At 45.5% G+C, this 27,103-nt stretch overlaps 1 protein-coding gene across 2 annotated transcripts; it reads left to right on the top strand.

Annotated features, from left to right (window-relative positions):
- The first annotated feature begins 12,284 nt into the window (after positions 1-12,284).
- On the top strand, positions 12,285-22,806 carry LOC119853602 (C-type lectin domain family 1 member A-like). Of its 2 annotated transcripts, XM_043512138.1 has the most exons (7): positions 12,285-13,002; positions 14,598-14,693; positions 16,155-16,247; positions 18,447-18,563; positions 19,350-19,492; positions 20,836-20,978; positions 22,155-22,806. In XM_043512138.1, the coding sequence occupies exons 1-7, from the start codon at positions 12,930-12,932 to the stop codon at positions 22,294-22,296; spliced, it is 807 nt and encodes a 268-aa protein (XP_043368073.1). In that variant the 5' UTR covers positions 12,285-12,929; the 3' UTR covers positions 22,297-22,806. The 2 variants fall into 2 exon arrangements, with proteins under 2 accessions (XP_043368073.1, XP_038252766.2); XM_038396838.2 differs by having other exon boundaries at positions 12,285-14,693.
- The last annotated feature ends 4,297 nt before the right edge of the window (positions 22,807-27,103 follow it).

Genomic DNA, 27,103 nt, shown 5'->3' with positions numbered 1-27,103 from the left:
GACTTCAAGAGGGCCATCTGTTTAGCTTGTCAAAAAGAAGAGTGACTTGATTACAGTGGATAGACAACAAATACAAAGGACTAAAGGGCTCTAATTTAGCCGCGATAGGCAGAATGCGAACCAGTGGCTTAAAGCTGAGGCCAGACAAGTTCAAATTAGAAACAAGGCACACATTTTAAACAGAGAAGCATTGGAACAAACTACCAAGGGAAATGGTGGATTATTCTCTATCTCCCGATGTCTTCACATCAAGACTGGATGCCTTTCTGAAGATATTCTTTAGTCAAACCCCTGTTATTGGGCTCAATACAGGGGTTAACTGGGTGAGATTTAGTGGGCTGGGTTATACAGGAGATCAGACTAGATAATTCAATGGTCCATTCTGGTCTTAAATTATGACTAGGGGCCTAAATATATTATAATTCACATGTGTATGCTATATCTATGTACCACCTCAGATCACATTATTTAATATACTATTCCTCTTCTCCCCTTCCCCAACTGCAGCTTTCAAAGCTACTCCAGCATCATGGTATCTCTAGGACCTAGATAGGGCAGACTCTAGTGCATTAAGTAAGACTTGAGGTATCTAACAAATAGGAAAAGCGGATATACAGCCAGTGTAAGTCGAGATCTTTCTGTTTCTCTATTTCCTGCAGATGCATTGTTCTAGTCTTCATGGAGATCAGCCAGGGTGTGTGTGCACACGTGATTGAGAGAGAGAGGAGTGAATACGTGTGTGTGTGTGTGTGTGTGTGTGTAAGTAAAATCTGTGTGTACACAGATCTGCTTTCACCATGAAATTATAATATACATTAGGCTGCATTTCTGAACAGGATACAGGATTTGTTGGAATAAGATGGGGTTAGCATAGCTAAAGCCAAAAGGAAGCCACAGCCATGAAGTGCTCAACACCAAGACAAAAACCAAACTTGGTTTTTGGAACGTACAGACAATGTACGAAACAGGGAAGCTAGCTCAGGTCACAGCAGAAATGAGACGCTACCGCTCACACATCCTGGGCATCGAGATCTCATAGATGGGATCAGGATTAACAGCAACTTCGGGAGAAATTTTGCTGTATTCTGGATGGGGTGATGGACAACACCATGAGGGTGTTGCCATCCTTTTGCAGAAGGGAGTGGCACAGTCCCTGCTTGAGTGGAAGTCCATCAGCAGCAGACTTATGAGAGCCAGGCTGAAAAGGAAACAATAATATCACCCTAATTCAGTGCTATGCTCCGACAAATGACAGTGATGAAGAAGCAAAGGACAAATTCTACCTTTCACTACAGGCAGAGTTAGGTCATGGCATGGTACACTCTCTAACTATCGTCATGGGAAACCTGAATGCCAAGGTCGGTAAGGACAACACAAACAACGCCGGAGCAATGGGAAGACATGGGTGTGGCACCATGAATGAAAACGGAGAGTGGCTTCTTGATTTCTGCAATATGAATGATCCAGTTGCCATCGGAACCCTATTTCAACATCGTGAAATTCACGAGCTGACATGGTGTTCTCCAAATGGCAGAGATCAGAACCAGATTGATTACATGATGATCAATGGCAAATGGCGATGCTCACTGACAGATGTTGGCAGCCACCACCACCTTGTGACAGCCTCCAATCGAGCTAAAACTGAGAAGTGTGGGTCCACCATACAAGGGACATAGATGCTATGACACTGACAAGCTAAAGTCCCCTGAAATTCAGAAAACCTTTCTTCTGCAGTTAAACAGGTTTCAGGCACTTGCTGACCTTGATGAAGAAGAGGAGGGGAATGCAGATGAGATCAACAAGAAGTGGGACAAAGTAACAGCAATGTACAAACAGAGCTGTAAAGCCTGTCTAGGGCACTGGCAGAATAGAAGTAAGGAGTGATTACACACACTACATTGAACACCAAGAAACCAGACGAGCCCTAAAGAAAAAAAGGTTTAGGCACAAAATCCCAGGAGCTAAAGGACAAATACTATAAGCTGTATAGCAAGGCACACCGGGAGGTCAACTGCCTTGGGAGAGTGGACAAACATTATATTGAAAATCTGGCAACAGAGGATGCAGCTGCTCATGGTGAACAAGGAACTGTCTACAAAATGACGCGGCTTATCAGCGGTAAACGGCAGACACCAACAAAACCCTCATCAGGGACAAACAAAACCACCTACTAAACCAAAAAAGAACAAGAAATGCGCTGGACAGAGCATTTCAAAGAATTGCTGAACAGGGAGTCAGCTAATGAGGAAGCAAACATCCAGGAGGCAGAAGAAGATCTTGATATCAACATAGACACCCCAACTAAGGAAGAGATCATTCAAGCAATCAAATCCTTAAGAAATGGGAAAGCTCCTGGCAAGGGTAACTTGAACGCAGAACTGTTCAAGGTAAATCCTGAGTTAGCAGCATCTATCCTGGCCCTTCTGTGTACATCTGTCTGGGAAAGGGAAAAAGTGCCAGAGGAGTGGTCCAATGGGGTTATTGTGAAGATACCAAAGAAAGGAACTCTCAGTGATTGCAATAACTGACATGGTATCACACTTTTATCTGTGCCAGGCAAGGTATTGTGTAAGATTATAGTCCAGCATACATCAAAGGCAGTTGATAGAGTTCTCAGAGCAAGAGCAAGCTGGTTTTTGGAAAGGGCGTGGATGCACAGACTAGATCTTCTCTCTATGAAACGTAATAGAGCAGTGCTTAGAACGGCAACGGCAACTCTACATAAACTCCATAGACTTTGAGAAGGCTTTTGATAGCATTCACAGGACCAGCCTATGGCGCATTCTGCAGGCATATGGAATCCCTCTCTGTATAATCAACAAAAGCTTTTATTTCAACTTTACCAGCAGTGTTGATCACAGTGAGCTCAGTTTTGAAGTCAAAACAGGAGTATGTCAGGGATGTGTCATGTCTGCAATCCTCTTCAACATTGCCACTGACTGGATAATGCGTCGTACAACAGAAGACTTGCCAAGAGGCATTAAATGAACACCCTTCTCATCCCTTGAAGACCTGGACTTTGCAGATGATCTTGCTCTCCTGCCACATACCCAACACCATATACAAGGAAAAACAACTTGACTCAACGCATTCAGACAGCAAATTGGACTGAAAATCAACCGCAATAAGACAGATCTCATGACCTTTAATATTGCCTCACCATCACCAGTACGGATAGAGGGTTATGTTCTCACCAATGTAGAAACAGTCACATACTTGGGCAGTGCCATCAGCAAGGACGGTGAACAAGCCAGGATATCTGGAACAAAATCAATAAAGCGAGGAAACCTTCAGGAGCTTAAATACAGTCTGGAAATCATCAAAATACAGCACCAAAACCAAACTCAAGATTTATCAGAGCTGCATACTTTCAACACTACTTTATAGTGCAGAATGCTGGTGAATGAGAAAATCTGATATGTCCAAACGGTCTTCATTCCATATAACTTGCCTCAGAAAAATCCTCCATATCTTTTGACCCAGAACAATCTTAAACCAAGACCTATTCACACAGTGCAGGCAAGAAGATCTGAGCACCATCACTGCCAGGAGGCGTTGGAGATGAATTGCCCACGTGCTTCGGATGGAAACGGATTCCATCACCAGAGTAACATTAAGATGGACTCCTGAAAGCAAGCGAAAATGAGGCTGCCTGCAAAGAACGTGGCGAAGAGCTGTGGAAGCCAAGCTGAAGAACCTGGGGCACAGCTGGGGAACCATGGAAAGACTTGCCAGAATCAGATAGGAGCGGAGGAGCTTCGTCACTGCCCTAAACACCAGAGGCATAATGGGAACGTGATGATGATGATGGATGACTGCTAAAACAGACACCTATTAAAGGCCCCAGTGTAGCTTGAGCTCCTGGGTTCTAACATAGCATTTTCATAATGAAATCCTAGCGATCAATTTGCTGCTACAGTTTCTATCCCCATTCTCTGACTTTCAGTGACAGAGGCTGGTGAACAGGGAGTGTCATGGTTTATCACACTGTTCAACATTTTGGTTTGCTACCCTGGGTATAGTGGAAGAAATCTGGTATCTCTACAGTAAAAAGGAGAAGAAATACACTTGTGTGTTTAAACACACCATAGAGAAAATGGACTACAGCAGAGTTTTCCCAAATGCACCCCCACAGCTAGGTGTTTAGTAACAGTAGCCTTGCCTCAGTTTCCCTTTGTGTCAGTTTAGAAATTTAGCACCTGGCCTCTCTCTACAGCTCCAGCCCTCTGGCTGGTCATTTGAGTCCCTCCTCTGTTGGGTAGTAAGACCTCTGCCTAAAGTCCCCCAGTCTAGTATCTCCCTTTCCCTTCTTCATCAAGGAGAAACAAAGGAAATTACAGCAGGGAAAAAAAATAAAGGCCAACAGTTATGTTAGTACCACCACCCTGAGTCTGGGGTGTCAGCAAGCTCCACTCCCTTCCCTGGGCAGTCAAAGGCTGCTTATTTAGGTCTTTTGCTGCCTTCCCAGGCTGTTCCCTACCTCTGGCAACCTTCCCTGGATCCTTCTGCCAGGAAGTTTGTCCCTCTGCGTGGCTTGGCTCCCTCTGATCCTGTAGAGCACCTTCATAGCAGCATTCAGCCTCTCCAGCAACCCCCTGCTTTGTCTGGGTTGCAGCATTTTATCCCAGCTATTCCTAATGGTCACTTCAGCCCAGCTGGGAGAGTGCTGGTTATCATCATTAACTCTTTAGTGTCTGCTGTCTTGTGGGGACTGCACATGCCATTACGTCTGCCCAGTTGAGGAAAAATAAGGTAGAAGGCCACAGAGTCAAAATCCTCTTCCTCCCCTCAATCTCCTGCTGCCAGAAAATCCTGTAGGGGCAGGAGCAATGTCTGCAACCGAAATTCATCTGAGCGGGCAATAATTTGCCAAGCAGCCAGGAACGAAGGTAAGCGTTTTAACACTAGCAGGGAGGCAGAGGTGAGAAAGAGGCTGTTGGTGCAGGACCGCAGTGGAAGCGGGAGCCAGGCGAAGGCCAAAGATGGGTGTCACAAAGTCTGTGTGTGACCCTGGTCCCGTGAGTTTTTGCTCGATTGCATGAGACCCACAAACTCAACACGCGGCAGCAGGATTTCAGGAGCTCCCTGGCTCTTTGTGATTCCAAGGAAACCACTTACCGCCTCTCTGTGCCCTGGAATTCATGGTGCAGAGCAGCGTAGGGGACAAGAACAAGACTATCCTGCAGGTTGCAGTGGCCAGCTCCAGAGCCGCGCTGGGTTTTTTGACTAGCATTGACATATCACACGATAAACAGCGCTGGATTCAGGTAGCAGCCTTCCTGGCTCTCCCTTGGAGCTGGCTTGTCCGTGCGGCTCCAGGACTGACCCGCCGTATCTTCTTACCAGGCAGGGGGGCAGAATAAAATGGCAGGGATCTCCCCAGGCAGGGTGGGCAGCGTGCCAAAGGGCTAAGCTCCCAGCTGAGCCAGTTGAAAAGATCTGGGGCTAACCTTTCCAAACCTTTGCTCCCCGGATGCAGAGTCTGAACACAGACCCCGGGGGAAGCCGTGCTCCCTCGTCCTCTCCAAAGCACAATGGGGCGTCAGTCAGCTGCCAGCTCCAGTCAGTGTGAAGACCCAAACACACTGCCCCCTAACTGTGCCTGGAGCTGCCCTTAATAACTAGCCGCCCTCCACTGACCCTTCAGAGCAGCCAGACACATACAGGTAGCTCAAGCGAAGGCTGTGGCCTGTTTGGCCCAAGGTGAAGTGTAGACAGGAGCAGGAGATGCGTTCACCTGCGCATCTACCAATGTGATATATGCCATCATGTGCCAGCAATGCCCCTCTGCCATGTACATTGGCCAAACTGGACAGTCTCTACGTAAAAGAATGAATGGACACAAATCAGACGTCAAGAATTATAACATTCAAAAACCAGTTGGAGAACACTTCAATCTCTCTGGTCACTCGATCACAGACCTAAGAGTGGCTATACTTCAACAAAAAAGCTTCAAAAACAGACTCCAATGAGAGACTGCTGAATTGGAATTAATTTGCAAACTGGATACAATTAACTTAGGCTTGAATAGAGACTGGGAATGGATGAGTCATTACACAAAGTAAAACTATTTCCCCATGAAGAAAAGGAGTACTTGTGGCACCTTAAAGACTAACAAATTTATTAGAGCATAAGCTTTCGTGAGCTACAGCTCACTTCATCGGATGCATTTGGTGGAAAAAAACTTTGTTTTTTTCCACCAAATGCATCCGATGAAGTGAGCTGTAGCTCACGAAAGCTTATGCTCTAATAAATTTGTTAGTCTTTAAGGTGCCACAAGTACTCCTTTTCTTTTTGCGAATACAGACTAACACGGCTGCTACTCTGAAACCTATTTCCCCATGGTATTTCTCCCTCCCACCCCACCCCCCACTGTTCCTCTGATATTCTTGTTAACTGCTGGAATTAGCCTACCTGCTTGTCACCATGAAAGGTTTTCCTCCTTTCCCCCCCCTGCTGTGGGTGATGGCTTATCTTAAGTGATCACTCTCCTTACAGTGTGTATGATAAACCCATTGTTTCATGTTCTCTGTGTGTGTGTATATAAATCTCTCCTCTGTTTTTTCCACCAAATGCATCCGATGAAGTGAGCTGTAGCTCACGAAAGCTTATGCTCTAATAAATTTGTTAGTCTCTAAGGTGCCACCAGTACTCCTTTTCTTTTTGCGAATACAGACTAACACGGCTGCTACTCTGAAACCTAGGAGCAGGAGGAAGAGCCTGCCAGGACCCATGGCCGGCACAGAGTCTGACCCAACGCCAGCCAGGAGACAGCAGCAGACGGGCGTGTGGCCACCGCTTCATGCACAGGCTGGAGCGATTAGATGCAGACGTGACATTCTTCTCATTAGCAGGTGCCTGCAAAAATATCCCTCCCCTGCCCCCACCACGGGGGAGAGTCAGACCCACACCACGTGGAGGGCGGCTGGGTTTGTGCTGAGGCCGCTCTCTGGCCTACCTGTGCACTCCCGCTGCTTACTGCTGCCCCCTGGCTGCCAGGAAAGACACCAGCCGCCTGGCAAGGAGCAAATCCCACTCCCGTTGGTGTTTGGCCATCGGATGCCAAAGGAGCCGGAGTGAGAGCTAACCTGTGCTGGGAATAAACCATCTGGGAGGAACACATAATGCCCCTCCCCAGCTAGCTGATGGCTTAAGGCCTCCCCTCACTTGGCAGAGGTTGTCATAGAGTTACCCTTGAACAGTGCGTGACACAGTCTTGCTGTGTAGCATTAAAGAAGATAGCAAGGCACACAGCAGGCAAGGAACCCATCAGTGGGGGAACCTGGCCCCTGTGTGAACTGGGGGAGGACGTCCGCCAGCCGCACCTGAAGAGGGACATGACTGATTGCTGCCTAGCACCTCTGCTGTGACTAAACCTAGGGTTTGAGAGCTGAGTGCTACCCAGAGGGTTATAACAGGGACAGTCCAAGCAGCTTATTCCCTATACATGGCACAGTAGTTATTGCCCGAATATTATTATGTGCATCGCCATTACGAAATGGAGAGATGTCCACAAAACATTCAAGGGGGAGGAGTTATATTAAGGCTGATTAGAGAGATAAGGTGGGTGTGGTGATATCTGTTATTGGGCCAACTTCTGTTGGTGAGAGAGACAAGCTTTCGAGCTCTTCTTCAGGTCCAGTCAGGTACAACTGCTTAAATGCAAATTAAGACAAGCAAACACTCCTGTGTTCAAGACAGGTCTGTTTGACCAGTTTGGTGTTACGTGAGTCTGAACATGTATTTTTTACATCATACAGGGGGAATTTTATAACTTTACACAGAATGCTGCTACACACATTTCACTAAAAGAAAAGGAATACTTGTGGCACCTTAGAGACTAACAAATTTATTTGAGCATAAGCTTTCGTGAGCTACAGCTCACTTCATCGGTGAATTTAAATTTGTTAGTCTCTAAGGTGCCACAAGTACTCCTTTTCTTTTTGCAAATACAGACTAACTCGGCTGCTACTCTGAAACCACACATTTCACTGTGATATTAATGATCAGCACATTACGCGTTTTCAAATGATACCTCACAAGGCATGCCTTGTACAAAGATTCTTACAATAGTGCATAGGGTGTGACTAGAGGGGTGCATTCCCTCACACACTGCTAAAGCAGTGCTCCCCTACCTCTTTTTCTCCTGGGCTGGTCCCGTGGGAGCTTTCCCTCCCTTTTCAATCCACTTTAGCCTCTGAATGTAAGTGCCACCAGCGCAGAAACCACCCAAGGCCCAGAGCTGCTGCAGGGCTCCTTGATAGTGAAGAGTGAAAACATCCAGGAATTATGGTCTACCTCCCTCTCTGAGAATCAGCTGGGGTCCTGGAAGCTTGTAGACAACCCGTCCTCCAAACACTCACAGGAAAGCCACTTTAAGCACCTTGATGACAGTGGAAGGCTGTGCCAGTGTATTGAACGGAGCTAGTCTGAGCAAAACAGCCATCTCTAGGGCAGGAGCCTATTGTGTGAGGCACCTGATGAAGTGCCACTGGGTTTAGCTCTTCAGTGCTCAGACACAGGCCTTCACTGAACGTGTCTCATTGTCACTGCCGTCACAGTGGTTCAAAGGAAAACAGCATAGGATGAAGGACAAAAATCTCCGACCCCAAAGCACCTACTCCTTAGTAGAGCTGTGTGAATAACAGATTCGAAAAACTTCAGGATGGGGAAGGGATAAAACAAAGGAAGTTCACACAGGGGAAGGAACATCCTTCCACACAGACTCTTTGTCTCCAGTTCTCAGCTGGAAATGCTTTTCAAGAGGGGGACTGAAACTATAAAAAGGAGGGGCAAGCACCTGAAGAGACCCCCTCCCCCCCAGCCCTCTCTCTCCCTGCCCATGGAATTCACTGTACCTGAGAAGACAAAAAGAAGGAACCACTGGACTCTGGGGAGGGGTCCTAACCTGAAGAGTTTGGTCAGGGATGCTGTTGGATGCATGCTGGGAGAAACTTTGCTTTAAATCGAATATAATTTGTTAAGTTGGCACTAGAAAGAGGCTTTATCTTTATTTTTCTGTAACCATTTTTGACATTTTGGATTAGATAAGAATGTCTGGGTAACTATTTAAGGTAATATGCTGGTGTTTATTGTTCTCATAAAGGGAATAATGAACTTTATATATTTTGACTGTCCAGAACAGGGCTGGACAGTACAAGACATACTTTGCTGGGGGGAAATCCAGGACTGGGAGTGTTTTGGGGTCAGCCTGCAGAATAACCCAGGCGAGTGAGAGCCAGAGTGTAACCCACGTGTAGGCTGCAGGTACACACAGACACTCAGGATGCGGCTTGCATGCCGTTGGGATGTTTGTGAGAGGCCCAGATGGGAGTTACTGCAGCAAGGTAGTGTAAGGTGCCCAAGATTGCATCCAGGGCTCTGTGCACTAGATCCACATTTCTCAACCTTTTCAGGTTGGTGACCTCTTATGTGAAATTGAAACCTTTCACAACCCCCTTCCGTGTGCTCTAAAAGAGTAAAAATGTCTCATTGCACGTAAAGATTAAAGTCCCTTTTTGGTTAGCACGCTAGGTCAGGACCGGGTCTCAAATTAGCAGCAAGAGAGCTTCCTGTGCAGCTTCCGATGGAACTTTGCACAGCCAATCATTGTTCTCCTTTATCCCTCCCCCCGCCGGGGACTCATATACGGTGGGACGTGCCACTTTAAGGTCCATTTCAGAACCTCTGCCTGTGAGCCACTGGAGATAAACAAAGGTACTGTGTTCAAATCATGGGGGTGGGGGGAAGGCGCATTCTTAGAGCAGGCTACATCCTGTTTTAGAGAATCATGTTTCCGAAGAAGGAAAGTGGGATGATTTTGGAAAATACACAGGAAGTGTCCAGTAACTGAGTCTGAGGGCCGTGTTGGAGTTGCTTGTCAATGTCTCGGTAGGAAATAGAGCAGGGAGGCAGCTGGAAATGTTTGTCACCGGGGCAAGTGGAAGGATGTTGCAGCTTGGAGCAGGATCAGGTTGGAGGTGATTGTCCTTGGGGGTAAAGGTTAATGTTGATCTTACAGGAAAGGGGAGAGAGGACATGTTTTGCCTGCTGTGTTTACTCCACTGAAACCCGTCATGATCAGAAGAAATGGGAGAAGAGACTTTTCTGTAAGGAGTTAATGTTCTCAAGAAAAAAGAATCAGATTCTTTTGTTCTCCTGTCATAAGGCACAATGGGCCAGACCCTTAGCTTCCATAGATAAGCATACCTCTGTCGACTCCAATGGAGCAGGCTGAGTTACACTAGCCCAGTGTAGAGACCGACCTACCCAGGACTAACTGGAGAGATATTGGACAAATACAATTTCTTTGTATACAATGATCCTGACGCTGATCTCTCCTACATTGGAAAAAACCGGGAGTAGAATCAATGAAGTTAGTGGAATTAGAGTGGTATAATTGGAAGCAGAATCTGGTCCTATATATGTCCCTTGCTAGTTTTACCATAGGAAGCACAACTATACTTGAACTGCTGCATGGAAAGCTGGTGCAGAAGACTTTGGCAGCTCAATCGTCAATGCTAGGCTCTTTATACATTAGATGCAGCCGGTAGCAGAATGTTTTCTAGCTTCTTCTGAAGACTGAAGAATCTTGACAGCCAAACACTGATTTCACAACAATAGTCAGCTTTTGGTTTAGCAACACTGAAGGGGCTTTGGGTTGCTGCCTTTTAAAGTCTCCTCTGCAACTCAAGAGGTCATCAAAATATTTTCAAATGATATATATCTAAAGCTCTTGCTCCCTTCAGGACTCAGATCAGTTAAGATTAGGGCTGTTTGAAAAATGGATCTCTCCTTTGGCCAGGAAGGTTGGCATTTTCAAATTGTTTTCTGTTCTGAATCAGAATGAAAAGTTGAAATGTCAATTTTGTTCATGACATAAAGAATTCCAAAAAGAGTTTTGACTGAAACGAAATGATTCAAAATGGCTAAACGGCACTTTCCATTTCGAAACAGCATTTAAGAACTCTGTGCACTGAAGGAGGCTGCTGTCTGTAGGACCCCGGTGTCATTTGTGGCAGAAGCTGGAAGGTGTGTAGTGAATGAAGCAGGGGCTTGTGGGAAGAGAAAGGAGGGTCTCCAGGTTAAGGCAATTGAATGCTGCCCAGGAGACCGGATTCTACCTACTCTACCTATGTGATGCTGGGCAAGTCACTTCAGTGAGACTTTTCACAAGCGTTCAATAATTGTGTGCTCCTCATTTACTGGGGGTCTGACCTGAGATACTTGGGGTTTGAGTTGCATAAGTACTAAGCACTCACAGCTGAAACTAAGGTCAATGGGAGCTCTGCTCAGAACAAATAAAGTGCTATGAAAAGCTAAGTACTCTGACAAATCATGCCCTGGGCTTCTTAAATTGGGAAGCCAAAATTAGTTAACACTTTTGACAATTTTGGCCTTGATTTCTGTGCATTGGTTCCTCATCTGTAAAATGGAAATACTCCTTGCCCCTCCCCAAACAGGGATGTTGTGAAGATTGTTATACCAATTAAATAAAAACCAGCAGGAAAAGGCAAAATGCCACATTTATTGTGAATACAGAAAGACTCATAGTAAGCAGTTAGTTATAGCTATAACATTCCATTCAATTTCATATTTATTCACACATTCATTTACACACACACACACACACACACACACACACGTTCTGCAAGGTTGTTATCATAGTTACCAGCCTTAGAGTTGCTCATGCCAAGCCACTGGCCAGGTGGCCTGGACACAAGGATGGAGCAGGGCCTTGTCAGATGCTCATCTGATGCTCCTGGAAGTTGGTTTGCAGAATCAGACCCCAAAGTTCTCACTTTCTAGAGTCCATGTTTATAGAAATTTCTTCCTATGACAGTCTATGGGAATTGCTTCATCATGCTGTTGCTGAATCAATCAGCAGATGGCACATTCCTGACGGCTCCGTGCTGCCAGATGTTATCTTGTTCTTTGGTTCTCCCATCCTTGAGGCTGTTGGGTGGATTCCAGTCTGCCCTCTGGGAGTCCTCTGGTTATTTCTACTTGACGCCTTTTTCAGCCGATGGACATTGGATTCTTAGGCTGGCACCTCCCTGATCATTCAGTTATTATCCACACCAAGCATCCATCCACATACAGCCTCTATCTCTATTTTAATCACAATTGTTAACAAAGTGAGATGAATACAACAAAAGGGTGGGGAGTCTCTGGGTGCTGTTTCTGTTGTTACAGAGTATTGCTTTGAGTCTTTCTCTGTCTTAGAATGTACTAACACAATTAGCAGCTTGCAAGTTTCACACATAGAGGGAGAGAAACAGTACCAAAAACCAAGAGACCTCTTAATTAGTAATACCCTGGAATTTAAACTATGGGGAATCAAACTCATTTGTGATTTTAATACAGAACTTCTTTAATATGATCCAACAAGATGAGTTCCTTAATGTTTGCAAAGAGCTAAGATACTACCATGAGAGTAGCATAGAAAAGTCGATGAGGAATTAAATAATTCTGTATTCAGTGCAGGGTTTTAATAGAGAGCAGTAGATAATGCACGGGGGGGGGCACATATTAAATGATGAGAACAGAAAGAGATCTTGAATAGCTACTCATTCACAGAGCACCATCCATCCTGTGCACTGAATGAAGCAGGAGTCCAGCAGAAAAAACAGTATGTAACGATGTAATTAAAGACTGTATCAAAATGTACAAGGTGGTGAATTAAGGTTGCATGGGCAACCTTAAATCTGGCATTTCCAAATTATTGAGTGCTTGATTTTGCAACCTTAACATTCTTTTTTTAAGTGTCATTTCAGACTATAACATGCTATAAAGCTCAGCAGTACAAGGCCCACACAGAATCATCACAGTTCATAGAGATCTTTCAAGTTCCTGTGAGTTTCTCATTGAATCACACCCAGCTTCCTCAGTTGTCTAAAACCAAATCTAAAATTTCTGTTCCACTGGAAATGAATGAAGATGAGGTAACCTACTCAGCTCTGAAATTTGATGAGTCTAGAAGGCCAAGACCTGGTGACAAAGGTACAGTACGTAATAAAACATTATTGTCCAGAAACAACATCTAATGGTGTTTCACTCAGGGTACCTGGTAGAAAACTCAAAGTAGCCTGAATACGGCTCCTCTACCACTAAATAATCTGTGCTTACAAAGTAAAAGAGGTCGGCTGATATATTTTGCCAAGGTCTTTCTTTTCCTTACTAAAAATGTTCTGATTTTATAGCCGTGACCGTTACATTTCAAACCCAGATCAGCAACTTGTGTGTTTGTACAAGGCTAATAAAGATTACTCTGGCTCTTCTCTTTGCTTAATTTCATACCCAGAAATTCATCATGAATGCAACATAACATTTAATTCCTCATGATGCATGGATTCACTGATTATTTTTCCCTTTAAGGATTACGTTAACCATCAGAAGCTTATCAAAAGCAGACTAATAATAATGGCCAGTAGATGAGATTTCTCCTTACCTCTGGCTATCACTCAAGATTCAGCCTTCTGAGGATTTTAGATCTGTATCTTTGCAAGTTTCTTGCATGAACATCTATGTTTTATCAGCAGGGGTTAGTGGGTTTTCACAGTAAACAAGTCTGTCTAGATCAGGTTCCATGCTACTCTCAGCTTCTGATAACATTGCCCTTGCTAGGGAATTTGTCTTAGCTAAGGCTTAGTTTGAACCCATGCTGTGATGAGCCTAAGTGTCCTTCGCATTCTGTGGGGTGCTCTAGTCAAAGGTTTTCAAAAAAGTGCCTAAGAGTCTATGGTAATTTTCTAATGTAGGTTGTCAGGATCTGGTCTAACATAAGAGACCATCTCCTTTCAGGCAGCTAGCCTCCAGGGAAGGACAAGCATGGTCTACACACCAATTCTGGTCAACCACTGCAAAGAGACACAAAGGGCAGAGGAAGCTCTTTCTGCCTTCTTTCTCCCTGCAGCTGTGCACTGGTTGGCCAGAATCTCACCCTAAATCTCTTCAGTTAGTAAGAAAAAGTTTCCATCACTTTTGGATGCACCCAGCCAGTCGGCTGACTTGATTTCTCATTTTGAAATGCATGAGGCATATAAGTTCCTGCAGAGCCCAGCCTCTCCGTGCTAATGGAACTGCCCTGGGTAGAATGATACTCAGGCATGTCCTCACGCCAGCCCATCTCATCAAACCCACCAATAAATTCTCGTAGAACTTGTCATTCAGACCACACCAGGCTCCTTTTACACGTGTGACTTGTCTTAGCTATTCACATCTTGCAGTCCCTAATACAGATGGAGCTTCTTCACCCACCGTTGGAAAAACAAGTGTCTTCACAACACCTTTGTATTTTCCATGGCTAATATCCTACTTACAGGGAATGTCTCTCCACTGGGCCCTGTGTTATTTTCCCTCCTCCTCACCATCTCAGATTTATTCCTGGTATAATATTGCTGCTGGCAGCTCCTGCATCAAATTAACTGTGACAAGGATCTTCATTCTTCAATTCCAAAGATACTTACAATTTGTATTGCCCTCCCCAACTATCGATATGGGACCCTGTTTTCAGGATCAGCCCCTCTACCGCTGTGTTTGTATTATCAACCTTCCCGATGTCAAGTCTAAAATTTCTGTCTCTATAATCTCACCAGCAACACGTAAGGAATCGGCAACGTGCCTGGAACCGAACTGTCACACCCCAGCTAAGCATCAGGGAAGCCAAAGACCTCAAGGTGCGGGAGACAAAGGTACTGTCTGGAACAATGGCATCATTGCAGAGAAACAGAGCTAAACTTGTTGTGATTGCTGCTCAGAATTTAGCCTTTCTACTCTTCCTACATAGCCAACACTCCTCTTCTTAAATCCTACTAAATACTTCCTATTAAATCCACCTGCCATATATTAAAACCCCATGAGACTTTCTACCTGTAGTAACTGACTAGCGCAATACTGTATTGTACCTTTTAACGACTCACTGCACTCCTGACCATTCTATTACTTTACCGCCAATAATCCAACATCTAAGTGTAATCCATAGCCCCGGACACTATATCGAGCACCTTAAAGCTGGAATTTCTCTCTCAAGATGGCCAATGGCTGTTGTATCTCCGCTGTAGTTATGCTGTGGGTGAAACCTTTGAGTTACACAAATAAAACATTGTCACCACTAGATGTGAAATCTTGAACAGAAGCATAGACCATCACTGTCTGCTGCTTATTCAGTACTGCCAACCCCAAATATTTAAAAACTATGAGTCGGGCCTAAAAATCCTGAGATGTAAAAATATGACATTTTGTTTCCTTCTGGCCCTGGGGTGTTTAGGGGCCGGTGTTCAGTCTGGTCTCCACAACCAATGAGTGCAAGAATCTTACCATTTTTTTTTTTTTTACAGTGAAAATTGAGATTCTCGGGGAATAACCTGATTCCAGCAGCTGGGGCTTTACAAAAATTTTGCAAAACTCATGATCAAATGAAGAGAGTTGGCACCACTGGAAATAACATCTCTGTTGGGGGAGGGGGAAAAATACAGTCTGACTTTCCTGATCGCTATTTACTAAAAATCAAATGATTTCACAGCCCTTTTAGACATTATCTGTCTGAAATCTCATTGACTGGCCATTTCTCTCCCCTCTGCTCTGTCTGCTATTTCTCTTTTTTCTCCAGCTCAGGCTTATTTCTGATTTTCTGGTGTAACTTTGCTGACAATATATTGGTTTGGGCACCTGTATGAACTTTAATTGTGGCAAGATCTAGATAGCTAGAGTCTCCATTCTGCATTTCCAGAGACACTTTGGAACAGAAGTGTCCTTCTCTTTACCCCCAGGCCCCTCAATATTGCTACCGGAGGCTCTTTCAGGGATCGGCTAATCTACTGCTGCCTTTGCACCATCAGTCTCTATGACTGCATGCACAGTACTTGCTTTGCAACATGGTTCTGTTAGGCTCAGCAAACTTTCTCAAAGGTAGGGCACGTAGCTATTTGTGATACCGGACAGGCCAGAATTATCTTCTTCGCTTACAGTTCATTGGCCCTGCTACTCTGTTTCTTTTTTTAATCAAAAGCACTCTTTCTAGGAGATTTTTTTTAAAGACAACTACATTCCTCCCTCCCCCTTCCTTTTCTGTTTAGGTACTTTATTTTTGATGTTCATTTTGCAGCTTTGCAGACATCAATAATTATGATGTATTATTTGTATTTCTTTATTAGATCCTCTGCCTTCTCAATGGCTGCTTACTACAGTTATCCTTGGGATTCTCTGCCTGCTTTTGTCAATAGCAACAGGAGTTTTGGTTTCCAAGGGTAAGTACAGGAAAAAGGAGTCATTGTGAAACTGACCTGAGTTCTTATAATGTTTTGAAGGGGGAAAGACAGCATTGTTCAGCAGAGACTAATACCATATCATTTGCAGTATATTATTCAGCCACTAGATACCTCTGTATGCAGTTCAAGGCAGAATATGCACCCTGGTAAACAAAGGAGACAAGACTGGAACACAAGCTAGGTAGAAGCCTGTTTGTCTATACTTGCAGGGGTTCTCTTTAATAAGTGCCTTCCTGTTTAAGACAAACAGTGATTCCATGTACCTTTGCAGAGCCTGGGAATCAGGACTCCTGGGTGGAGCAGGCCTTTGCACTGTACACAGCCTCTCCATGCTGTGGGGGAACTAGAGATGTGAGAGACTATCTTGACTTTCGTTTTTTAAAAAAATGCACCTTTGCTTGTGAAGAACCTTGAAATCAAACTGAATGGATGAAAAATGGTCACTAGGGTGGCAAGGAGCAGGGCTCCACTCTTCCAGCAGGAGGGAGTCCAGAGGGTCTCCCCACTTGCCATGCCAAGGACAATTTCAGTGTCCACTGAATCAGTTCAGTTAGGGGAGTGTAAGTGAGAGGATAGTTAGAATCATCTCACTAGCCCTCCCCCAAACCCTGGGGCAGTTCCTGGCCACAATCTCACTGGACAGGAGGCACTTTGGTTTTGGTAGATCCACCACAATGTACTAAAACTGGCTTTGCTCCAGGGTTCTAGTCAGCTCTGCTCTGACCTGGGACAAGTCACTTTACTTCTCTGTGCCTTTGTTCTACCCTGTCACGGGTTGTTCTACTCACTGATGGGGCATCTCCTTGTGTCCATCTGGGGATTAGCTCATGACCAGTTTCCTCACCCCATGGTCTTGCTCTCTTTCTCTGGAGTCAGGTTATTCCCTCCCCATCACTCAAAGCACTTCATGCCTTGACTAGATCACTGTAGTCCTTCCCTTCCACGGTGTCAAAGTCCTACTGGATAAACGGCCTCAGGCAGTCTTCTGCTCCATTGCGCAATCTGACCCACCTTCCCAGAGGCTGGTAGAGGAACCCAGGCCCACCATAGTCCAGGGTCCAGCACAGAGTCCCTCTAGTCAGCATCCTCAGTCTGCTCACTCCCAGACCCCATAGATGTTTCCCTGTGCTCCTTCCTACTTCCCTTCCTATCTTCTGGCCCACCACTGAGTTACCAGTGAAGCTTCCTCTGCTCCCTATAGCTATCTCACCACTCTCAGGTTCTTGCCACAGTCAGTCTGTAGCCAAGGCAGAACCTCAGGGATTACTTACCCTTGTGTGTTGCCAACTCCTCTCCTTTCTAGGGAATGACTGCAGAGCTCCTCCCTGCCACCTTCTCTTAGCACCAACTTCCTCTCTTCCTACCTGTCCCAGCTCCTCTCCCCAGCTGGCCTTCACCAGCCATTAGGCCTCATCAGCCCTGGCTCTCCTCCAGGTGTAGCCTGTCACAGGGTTAATTGGCCTTTTTTAACTAGTCAGGCATTGTGTGGGGCAAGCACTCTGTCACATACCCATATGTACAAGGCTATAATAATTCATGAAGACATCAGTGGGGTGTTGGGGCAGTCACCTGTAATAAATTAGCCAACACTCCGTGCAATGGACAAAGTCCCCTGTAGGCCTGACTGTTTTTGTTTTAAGGTACTGCAACATCTGTATTTGTACACATACAGGTTTTGGGCCAGATCCTTTGCTGGAGTAAATTGACAGTCACTGAACTACATTGATTTACACTAGCTGAGAATCTGATTTGCAGTCCCGATGCCTATGCTGTTGAAAAAATATGGAACATTTTCATGCAGGCATCAACACTATTCAATATTAAAAAAATGTGTGCTATTGTATACAGTAAAAAAAGCTTTATACAGTAGACTTTCTTAAAAGAATTGTAGTGCAGCACCACCCCAGGTGTGGATAGCTGCTGCAGAAGGTCCCCAGTTAGAAGATCTGAGCTGTGGGACAGATACCCACAATGCACTGGTAATACAATGGTTGGGTGGCATGCTGTGCATGGATGTTCTGAACAAATCTAGGCGAATCAGGGTGGGTTTTATGGACCCGTTGCACTGTACTATGTTTCAGTGAGGCTTTTGTATCACTATGATTCAAAGAACGACTGCTCTGTAAATTCTGCCGTAGCCTTGGTAAGTGACACTGTTGTGTTGTTCTGATGTTTAAGCCATTCAGCAGGAAATCCTCACCCAGCAGGTGGAAAATCTCACCCAGCAGCTGAAGTTGTGCCAAAGCCAAACCACAAACCACCCAGGGACTTCGCAGGAGCTGCTGAGCAACAGAGGTAAATGGAGGAGGAGAAGGAGCCGCTGTCCCCACCAGGCAGATACAGATCCATACAGGAGATTCCTTCTGTCCCAAAGAGCTTGGGCTTAGGATGGGAGTTCCCCTGTAGGTGGGCTGAAGGAGATCTCACTGGCCAGCTGTGGGGTGGGGTGGGGTGGGGTGGGGTGGGGATGGAGAGCCCTCCTGACCTTGCTTCTCAGCCCAACCAGCTCAGGTTTTCCCCTTGGGAGAGGAAGGAACGAAGTCAGTGATAAACTCCCCTCCTGGGGCCTGATGCAGCCCAGCCGTGGGCAGTGCACTTAGGCCAAAGCATGTGGGTCAGTTCTCACATCCAGCTCCATGGTTGGCTCCTCCCATCTCCCCTTAACTGCTGGGAGTCCGCTGAATTGGGCCCATGTGCTCCTCCTAGCCACTAACCCCTCTCTACTTGTGACAAGCTCCCATTTCCCCAACCCGACTGGGGCTCAGGAGGGCAGTTGGGCCTCTACCAAGATGGTGGGGGTTGGTTCTCCAGTCACCCCATCATTCTGTTGGGGAAGCCAATCCCTTCAGGCAGCCTGCTCTTCCCTGCCTGGCAGCAGCAGCTCCTAGAGGGGAAAGGCCCATCCCCATGGGATGACGGGATTGCCGGACTGTATGGTCCATGACAACAGTAGCCATGGGGCCCGAGGTCTAAGGCTGGAATACAATCCCAGGGATAGATGGCAATGTCCCCAGCATATTTCGTCACCCCAGAGCGAGGCAGGATCCTGGTGAACTGATCAGCGGCATTTGTTCGTTCAAGGGGACAAATGTCCAGTATGGTGGATACAGTCCAGTGACAGCTCGTACCTCTTTGCTGCTGCAGACAGAACTTGGGAACAGTGTCAATCCTCCTGTTCATCTCAGTCTGCCTGGCTGCTTAAAACTGAGAATGAGGAAGAGAAGGTGAAGCTGGTTTTTTTTTTTAATATTGGGGCAAACCTTGTGTTAATCAGCAGCAACTCCCCTGCTGAATGTGTGGGATGGACGGTGACCGACACACAATCCTTCCCCATGCTACATGCAAGGTGCTGTGACCTTGCAACACCACCCTGCATGGCACAAAGGGCCCTGTCATCTTCAGACTCAGCTTGACTATAAGTGTCAGGGAGATTCCCCAAACAAGCAGAGTCTGAAGACAATGGGGATCAGTTCTTGTAAATGTATTAACAGGGCCCTGTGGGTAACGCCCTGTTGTGACCATGAAAATGGCCAGAAAATTCCCCTTTCTGCCATTAAACCCTGTTTGTGGTGAATAAATCCAAACCACCAATGACAATAACCACACTATCTTCCATCTTCTCCTTTCGCCCACTCGCCATTTTAGGAGCTCTGTTTGGGGCCGGGTTTCATTGCTGGCTGGAGAAGGGGCACCCATGGTTGCAATGTTTGTCCTAAATCACTTTCCCAAGGCTGCAGGGGAACCATGTGGCAGAACTAAGAATTGAAACCTGGCTTGCAATGTTCAAAGCCCAGCAGAGAATTCAGCCACCCAGCTCCCACTGAAATGAATGGAATTGGGTGACTCAGTCATCTGGTGGGCTTTGAAAACTTCCCCCATGAAGCGTCATCAATCCTGAAGGAATTGGCACCTATAAATGAGACTAAATGAAGCTAAAGTCCTTCACAGCCCGCTGTATTCAAATCCACTCCGGTTCTGAGTAGATATCAATGAAAGTTTCAATTGACCATTTTTGTACACTCATAGCAGTTACACCAGTGAAAGTGATTTAGCTAAATCTAAAGGGACTGGGAATATTTGGGAAAAGTTAGAACATTTATAACTCAAACCAACCGAGCTGAAGACCCTTCAAGCAGGTTTTTCCGTAGATCCCTTTGAGCTCTATGAAATTAGTCAAGTCTGCACAAAACCAGTACAGGCACCTATGAGTTCAATGTGCGCACTGGTAAATTTGGGGGAAATGTCGGGGGGTTTTTTCACCCTTCCCTAACCCAAAAATGGCTAAACAGTTTTTACTGTAACTTTGCTATAAAAATTCAGCTTTGGCCTGACAGTCAAGCTGGACAATTTCAGCCCAAAAGGATTTGGTTTGAGAAAGTTATCAGTCACTGAAACAGTTATTGTAATAGAAGTGGGAACTCAGCCTTAACTGTAGAGATAACTTTAAGAAGACCTATAGTGATACCATGTGTTGGGAGTTCCTGATCTTCTACCCTGTCCAGCCATTTCCACTTATACCCATGTGATGGAATTTGAGTTCTTAACACTTTATTTTATTCTTGTGCAGGATTTCATAAAGAAAGAATCCTATCTTTATTTTGAAATGCGTCAAGGCTTTCAATATTATCTCTCTTTCTGGATTGGATTATCGTATGATTCCAGCTCCAGGACGTGGGTCTGGGTGGACAGCACAGCTCTCTCCTCTGGCCTGTAAGTCTGGGTCACTAGCACATCCTCGGCTATGGACCAAAGCACGGCACTAAGTCCTGTCTTTGATTCTCCACTGAGAGCCTCAGCCAGCCTATGTTATATGGGTTTATTCCAGTGGGGACACTAACCCACTGGACTGCCCTCAACTAGGGTTCAGGCCCTGGGAACTTCCTGTTCTCCCCTGCTCCCACAGTGCGATTCTCTGAGGAATTCTAACTCCTTCGTGATGTCTTTCATCCTGAAACACCCCAAAAGTGCCCTCAATTTGTGAGCCAGATAGTAGGTGGTGCTGGGCCCTTAGTGACACAAATTCAGCCCAGAAGGCCAAGAAGGCTGTGGGGGAGAAAGGCATTTGTTATTTCCTCCTGCCCCGGGCTGCAGCCAGACACACTGGTCCACTCTGGGCTTGAGGAGAATGAGCTGGTTATTCAGCAACCTGAGGACGAGCTGCTGAACTCACTGGTGTCAGTCAAGGGTAACGCAACCCTGCCATGTTTGTGTACCAGCCACATATTACAGCAAAAATGTGTTGTAAAAAAAAAATAAATGTATTCAAACTCCTGTTTGTATCCCTCCACCTGGAGAGCCTGTTACACCACGAGTCCAACACGACCGGGCTCAGGCAGAACTGTAAACACCTCCTATGTGTATTAAAGTAACTTTTCTCTACCTACACATGTCAGTGTAAATGTCTGTGAACATTTCTCTGACAGACTGATTCACAAAGGCAAAGTCAGCTGTTTGATACTACTCCAAGGTTTTCAGTGTTAGATCAAGTCCCAGTGAGCTGGGTTAGCAGGCTGAAGGCAGGTGATTTGATCTAAGGTGCATGAAAAATTGCAGAGCCATGTGACACATGAATTGATCACATGGATACCATTTCCACTTCTGTGACTGAACATGGCAGCGTGTGTGTATTTCACTCTCCCACCACCAAACTGGAGACATCTTTGGCCATGATATACCACAATGGGAGAGAGAGTAAAGAACACATGAGGGCCATGAGGTCTTAATGATCCTGTGCTCACAGAGTCTCCTCAGACAAATTGGTTAGTGCATTGGTTCAGCATTGTCTACTGTCCCCAGGACGAACACAGAGTCCAAGCACTGTGGCCTGAGGCAGGGTGTTCAGGGGTTATTAAGATAAAGTGTAAGTGGTGCTTTTTTGCACTGCAGGTTTGAAATCCCAGAGGCTGATTACCAGCATTATCGGCACGGAGCTTGTGCCTATATCCAAGGTGGAACTGTCAAAGCTGGAGACTGCAGAGAAACTCGATTCTGCCTTTGTGAGAAGATGAAGGATTTGTCAAGAACTTGAACTACCTCACTTGGAAGAGGAACTGCTGGCCTGGGGCAGTCTGCTAAACCAAACAGATATGGGAAAATCTCATTTCCTTGCTTGGTAATTTCCTCTATCTGCTCTTTTATGTTGCGTGTGTGAGAGTTGACTACAATCTCCTTCCCCTACAGCCTAACTTCATCTGCTGTGGCTGTAGTGGGTGGATAAATCTGCATATCTCACCTGACCTAATGTTATTTTCTTGGCTATATGGGGTTTTTTGATGCAATCTTAGGAACCACTGGGGTAAACTAACTCTCCAGAGCCTATGGCATGTAGAGACATGTGTGTGTTACACAGTCATAGACATGAGCGATGGAAAACACCTATGAACTCCCCTAGTGCAGCTCCCTGCCAATACACTGTCACCCCCTATTGTATAGATTGTAGTGTCTGATCCTGTCTAATTTCAAGAGTTTCAAGTGCCACCATGTCCTTAGGCACATCATATCTCTGAAACATGAGTTGAATAATTGCTATTAAAATAAATCTCACACCAAACATCCTTGAGTCCTCCACTGTGAGCAATTGCTGAAAAGGTTTCAGAACTCTGTGTGTGTGTGTGTGTGTGTGTGTAGTTGATCATGATGGGGGTGGGGAGTCAATACTCTGAAGAGATCAATTAATGTAACCTATTTGGGGCATATATTTTTAAAATGCGTGTTGCTGGTTATGTATCATGGATCTGCACTTTCCAGAGACAGCACCTGGCCTTTGTGGTGGCCCTAGGATGCTGGATAATTGCACTTTGCAGAGCTGTCCACAATTACTATAACCCCTGGACTTGGGGCACATAAAAATATCCTTGTTATGCAATGCCTTCACCAGCTGGGATGAATTGCTGCTGAATGTTGGGTGGGACGTACTGGGGTGAAGATCCCTGGATGCACTGACAAAGAACCTTGGTCCAAGTCAGATGCTGTTTCTCTTCTCAATTTCCACCCTTCATTCTGAGACTGCATTGCCTGCTCACTAAGGCCCAGATTTTAAAAGGTATTCAGTCATTGCTATGCTCAGCCTTGCAACGCCTAGCTAATTTAGGAGCCTAACTCACATTTTCAAAAGTGCTTTAGGACGTTAGAAGCTAAAAAACCCTATTTACTGTCAATGGGATTTTAGCTCCCATGTGCCTAAATCACTTTTGAAAATGAGACATAGGCTCCTAAAGCAGTTAGGCCTTGCAAGGCTGAGTGTGGCATGGAAGGCAACAAAGAAAACGTCAAGGATGGGGGGGACAAAATGTTCCCCAATCTCCTTTCAGCCCAGACAGTGCGGGGAGTGTGCTGGAAGTCCCATTCCAGGTGGAGTCCCTCCTAAGGGAAAGAAGAGCATCTGAGAGCACAAAGACAATGCTCTAGAGCAGGTATTTTTGAAATACGGGTGTCTAAAAGTAGGCCCCCCAATAACAGTGGCCTGATTTTCATGGGTGCTGAGCATCAAAACTTGCACGGACTGCAGGGGGAGCTGATGGTGCTGAGCATTTCTAGGAATCAAGTCACCAGTTAGGTCTGGGATTTTCAAAGGGGCCTCAGGGAATAAGACACCCCAATGCCATTGAAAGTCAGGGGAAGTTTAGCATCTAACTCCCCTGGGCTCCTTTGAACATTGCAGACTAGATCCTACAATATGGCTTGAAGGGCTTGATCCAAAGGCCACTGAAGTCGATGGCAGTCATTCCACTGACTTCACTGAGGTTTGGAGCAGGCCCCAGGAGCCTGTCTTTAGCCTCCTTGCTTTGCAACTGTTGGCCAGTATTATTCCAACAAGCCTTGTCGACAGCTGAGCATCTATTTCCAATGTGCTCTTGTTTAATAACTTCAACACTTGAAGAGGCTCTGCTGGTCTGTGAATTTATCTCCTCAGGCCACCGCCTCAGCGTTGCTTTCTTTAGCTCATCAAGGTAAACATCATGTGTAGAAGCTTCACATCTCAAATTAGCAGCGAGAAAGCTCTTCCTGTGCGGTTTCTGCTGAAACAGTAACAAGCAAATCATCCTTCCTCTCTGTGCTGGGCCCTTGGGGTCCAGACAGTCCAACTGGAAGACATGCATTGCTAAAGCCTGATTTTGACCTCACTTACACCAGGGTAAATCAGGAGTAAGCCAAGGGAGTTACTCCCATGTAAAGCAGAGGTGGGAGGAGGATCAGAGCACTGCCCCGCCCCCTGACATGCCCAGCGGGATTCATAAACAGCAGCGGGGCTGATACTCCACTCAGAGCTCTATTCCAGAACACCGGCCTCGGCTCACAGACCTCCGGATGCACACTCAGGTATCCCTCCCAGCTGCTGTCATGGATTGTAGTTTGAAAATGGGTGTTTGCTGCAGGTGGAACTTACCTATTGTATTTCAGGCGACTGAATATTTCAAGTAAGAAAACCCAGAGAATTTTGGTAAGATTTTGGAGATGACGGCGAGAATGGTCGTGGGCTAGCCAGAAGATTTTTACTTCTGGGAAGGAGGTTGGCTTGGCCATTATCATTGAACAGGTTTGGGCTTTTGTTGTAGGGTGGACAAAAGGCATTGGCAGCTGGAAGCAATATTCCCTAACTTTCCTTGAGTATGGAGAGCACTGTACAGAGAAAAACTTTGGGCTTAAACACACATAATACGCACACAGAATGAGAGCGGGGAAAGGGTAGTTGAAATCAGAAAATCTTTCTGATTAATGACCTCACTATACATACAAAATGATGGGGTCTAATTTAGTTATCACCCAAGAAAGAGATCTTGGTGTCATCATAGATAGTTCTCTGAAACCATCTGCTCAGTTTGCAGTGGCAGTCAAAAAGTTAACAGAATGTTAGGAACAATTAGGAAAGGGATCGATAATATGACAGAAAATATCATATCAATCCACAATACACCCACAGCTTGAATACTGCGTGCAGTTCTGGTTGCTCCATCTTGAAAAAGGCATATTAGAATAGGAGAAGGTGCAGAATAGGGCAACAAATATGATCACGGGTATGAAACAGCTTTCATATGAGGAGAAATTGAAAAGACTGTGGGTCTGTTCAGAAAAGGGATGACTATGGGCGGGGGGAGGGGTTGCTAGAGGTCTATAAAATCATGAATGATGTGGAGAAAGTGACTAAGGAAGTGTTGTTTACCTTTTCACATAACACAAGACCCAAGGGTCATGTGATGAAATTAATGGGCAGCAGGTTTAAAGCAAACAAAAGGAAGCATTTCTTCACACAACGCACAGTCAGCCAGTGGAACTCGTTGCCAGGGGATGTTGTGAAGGCCAGAAGAATAACTGGGTTCAAAGAAGTATTAGAGAACTACATGAAGGATAGGTCCATCAATGGCTATTAGCCAAGATGGTCAGGTTTGTATTTCTATCTCTGGGTGTCCCTAAAGCTCTGACTGCCAGAAGCTGTGTGTGGACAGCATGGATGTCAATAATTGCCCTGTTATGTTCATTTCCTCTGAAGCATCTGGCACCGACCGCTGTTGGAAGACAGGATACTGGGCTAGGTGGACTGTTGGTCTGACCCCATATGGCCATTTTTTATGTTTGTATGTCTATTCCATGATATTTGTTCATCTCAGTCTACCCAGATACTACAATCATTGTATTGTTTAAATCCTTTCACCAAAAGCTTCTGCACCTGTCTTTTTGATCTATTTTATAGACCTGCCTGCATTTCATCAATTCTCATCCAACCACAGAAGGCGAGTCTCAAACATCTATCCCTATTGCCCCACCAGAAATGCGTGAGCAGGAGGACCCCAAATTTCAATCCTCTTCTGAACATCAGAGACAAAAATCCGAGAATGCTGGAAGCAAAGGTACTCCATGTAACAAATCCGGGAATGTGGAGAAATATAGCTAGGACACAAGCTCATGCAAACAGACAGTGCTCCATTGCAGTAAATGGTGTTGCACCAGGTTGCACTCCACTTTCACCAGCTGAGCATCAGGCCCATCGAGCTTCCAATCAATGGAAGTTATGTTTGAGCATTTTTTTCCAACCGGGTAGTTGGTCTCGGTCATTTAGAGTTTGGTGCCACCCAAATCAACTCCAACATGCCCTTTGTTTTTCAGGCCTCTCTCTGCTCATCTTTTTTGTGTTCATGTCACTCTCTCTGTGTGCTAGATTCTCCCACTCCATCGTCCTCCTGGTTGCCAATGGCAGTCGTGCTCGGTGTCCTCTCATTGTGCCTGCTTTTGCTGATAATAGCAAGAATCTTTGGTGCCAAGTGTAAGTACTGGCAGGAAAAACCACTCGGGGCTTCAGTCAGAAACCGTTGGCTTTATTCTTGGCTATGCCACTGACGTGCTGCATAACTCAGGCCATATCTCAAATTGCTCATCTGTAAAATGGATAATAATAATTTGCTACGTACATAGGACCTGATTCTGCAGTCCTTACTCATGTGAGAAGCCCCATTGACTCGAATGGAACTCTCTGTCTCATGCTTCTGGAATAATGAACACAGTTTTAAGGGGGAGGTAATCTTAGATCAGTTTATATCAGCAGAAGCACTGAATGGGGCTGAAAATATGGACAGGATGCTTCCTATCTCCTTTCAGTCCTTGTCACATTGCTCTGCCTGCCTGGGAGGGTGTTATACTACCAGGCAAGGTATCAACTGCCAGGTCTTCAGTTTCTTCTACAATATCTAATATAATATTTAATATCCATTAGGTGTCATTCAAGGGCTTTCAAGTATGTTTTCTATTCTCCTGGGAAGAGATTAGTTTGTGTCTTTGGATAAAAACAGTCTGATTTAGAGAAAAAAGCTGATTTAGCGGAGCATAATTTTAATGTAACTCGC

This window comes from Dermochelys coriacea, chromosome 3 (assembly GCF_009764565.3).
Source record: "Dermochelys coriacea isolate rDerCor1 chromosome 3, rDerCor1.pri.v4, whole genome shotgun sequence".
Classification (NCBI taxonomy): domain Eukaryota; kingdom Metazoa; phylum Chordata; order Testudines; family Dermochelyidae; genus Dermochelys; species Dermochelys coriacea.
Note: the sequence above shows the minus strand (reverse complement) of the source record. Positions and strands in the feature narration are given on the sequence as shown.

Bases quoted from the DNA above. Each gene is read 5' to 3' on its own strand.
- LOC119853602 (XM_038396838.2), top strand. From the start codon at position 14,327: ATGTCTCTCCACTGGGCCCTGTGTTATTTTCCCTCCTCCTCACCATCT. The intron at 16,248-18,446 runs GTAAGTACAGGA...CTGATGTTTAAG, and splicing joins AGGAGTTTTGGTTTCCAAGG to CCATTCAGCAGGAAATCCTC. The intron at 19,493-20,835 runs GTGAAGCTGGTT...ATTCTTGTGCAG, and splicing joins CTGAGAATGAGGAAGAGAAG to GATTTCATAAAGAAAGAATC.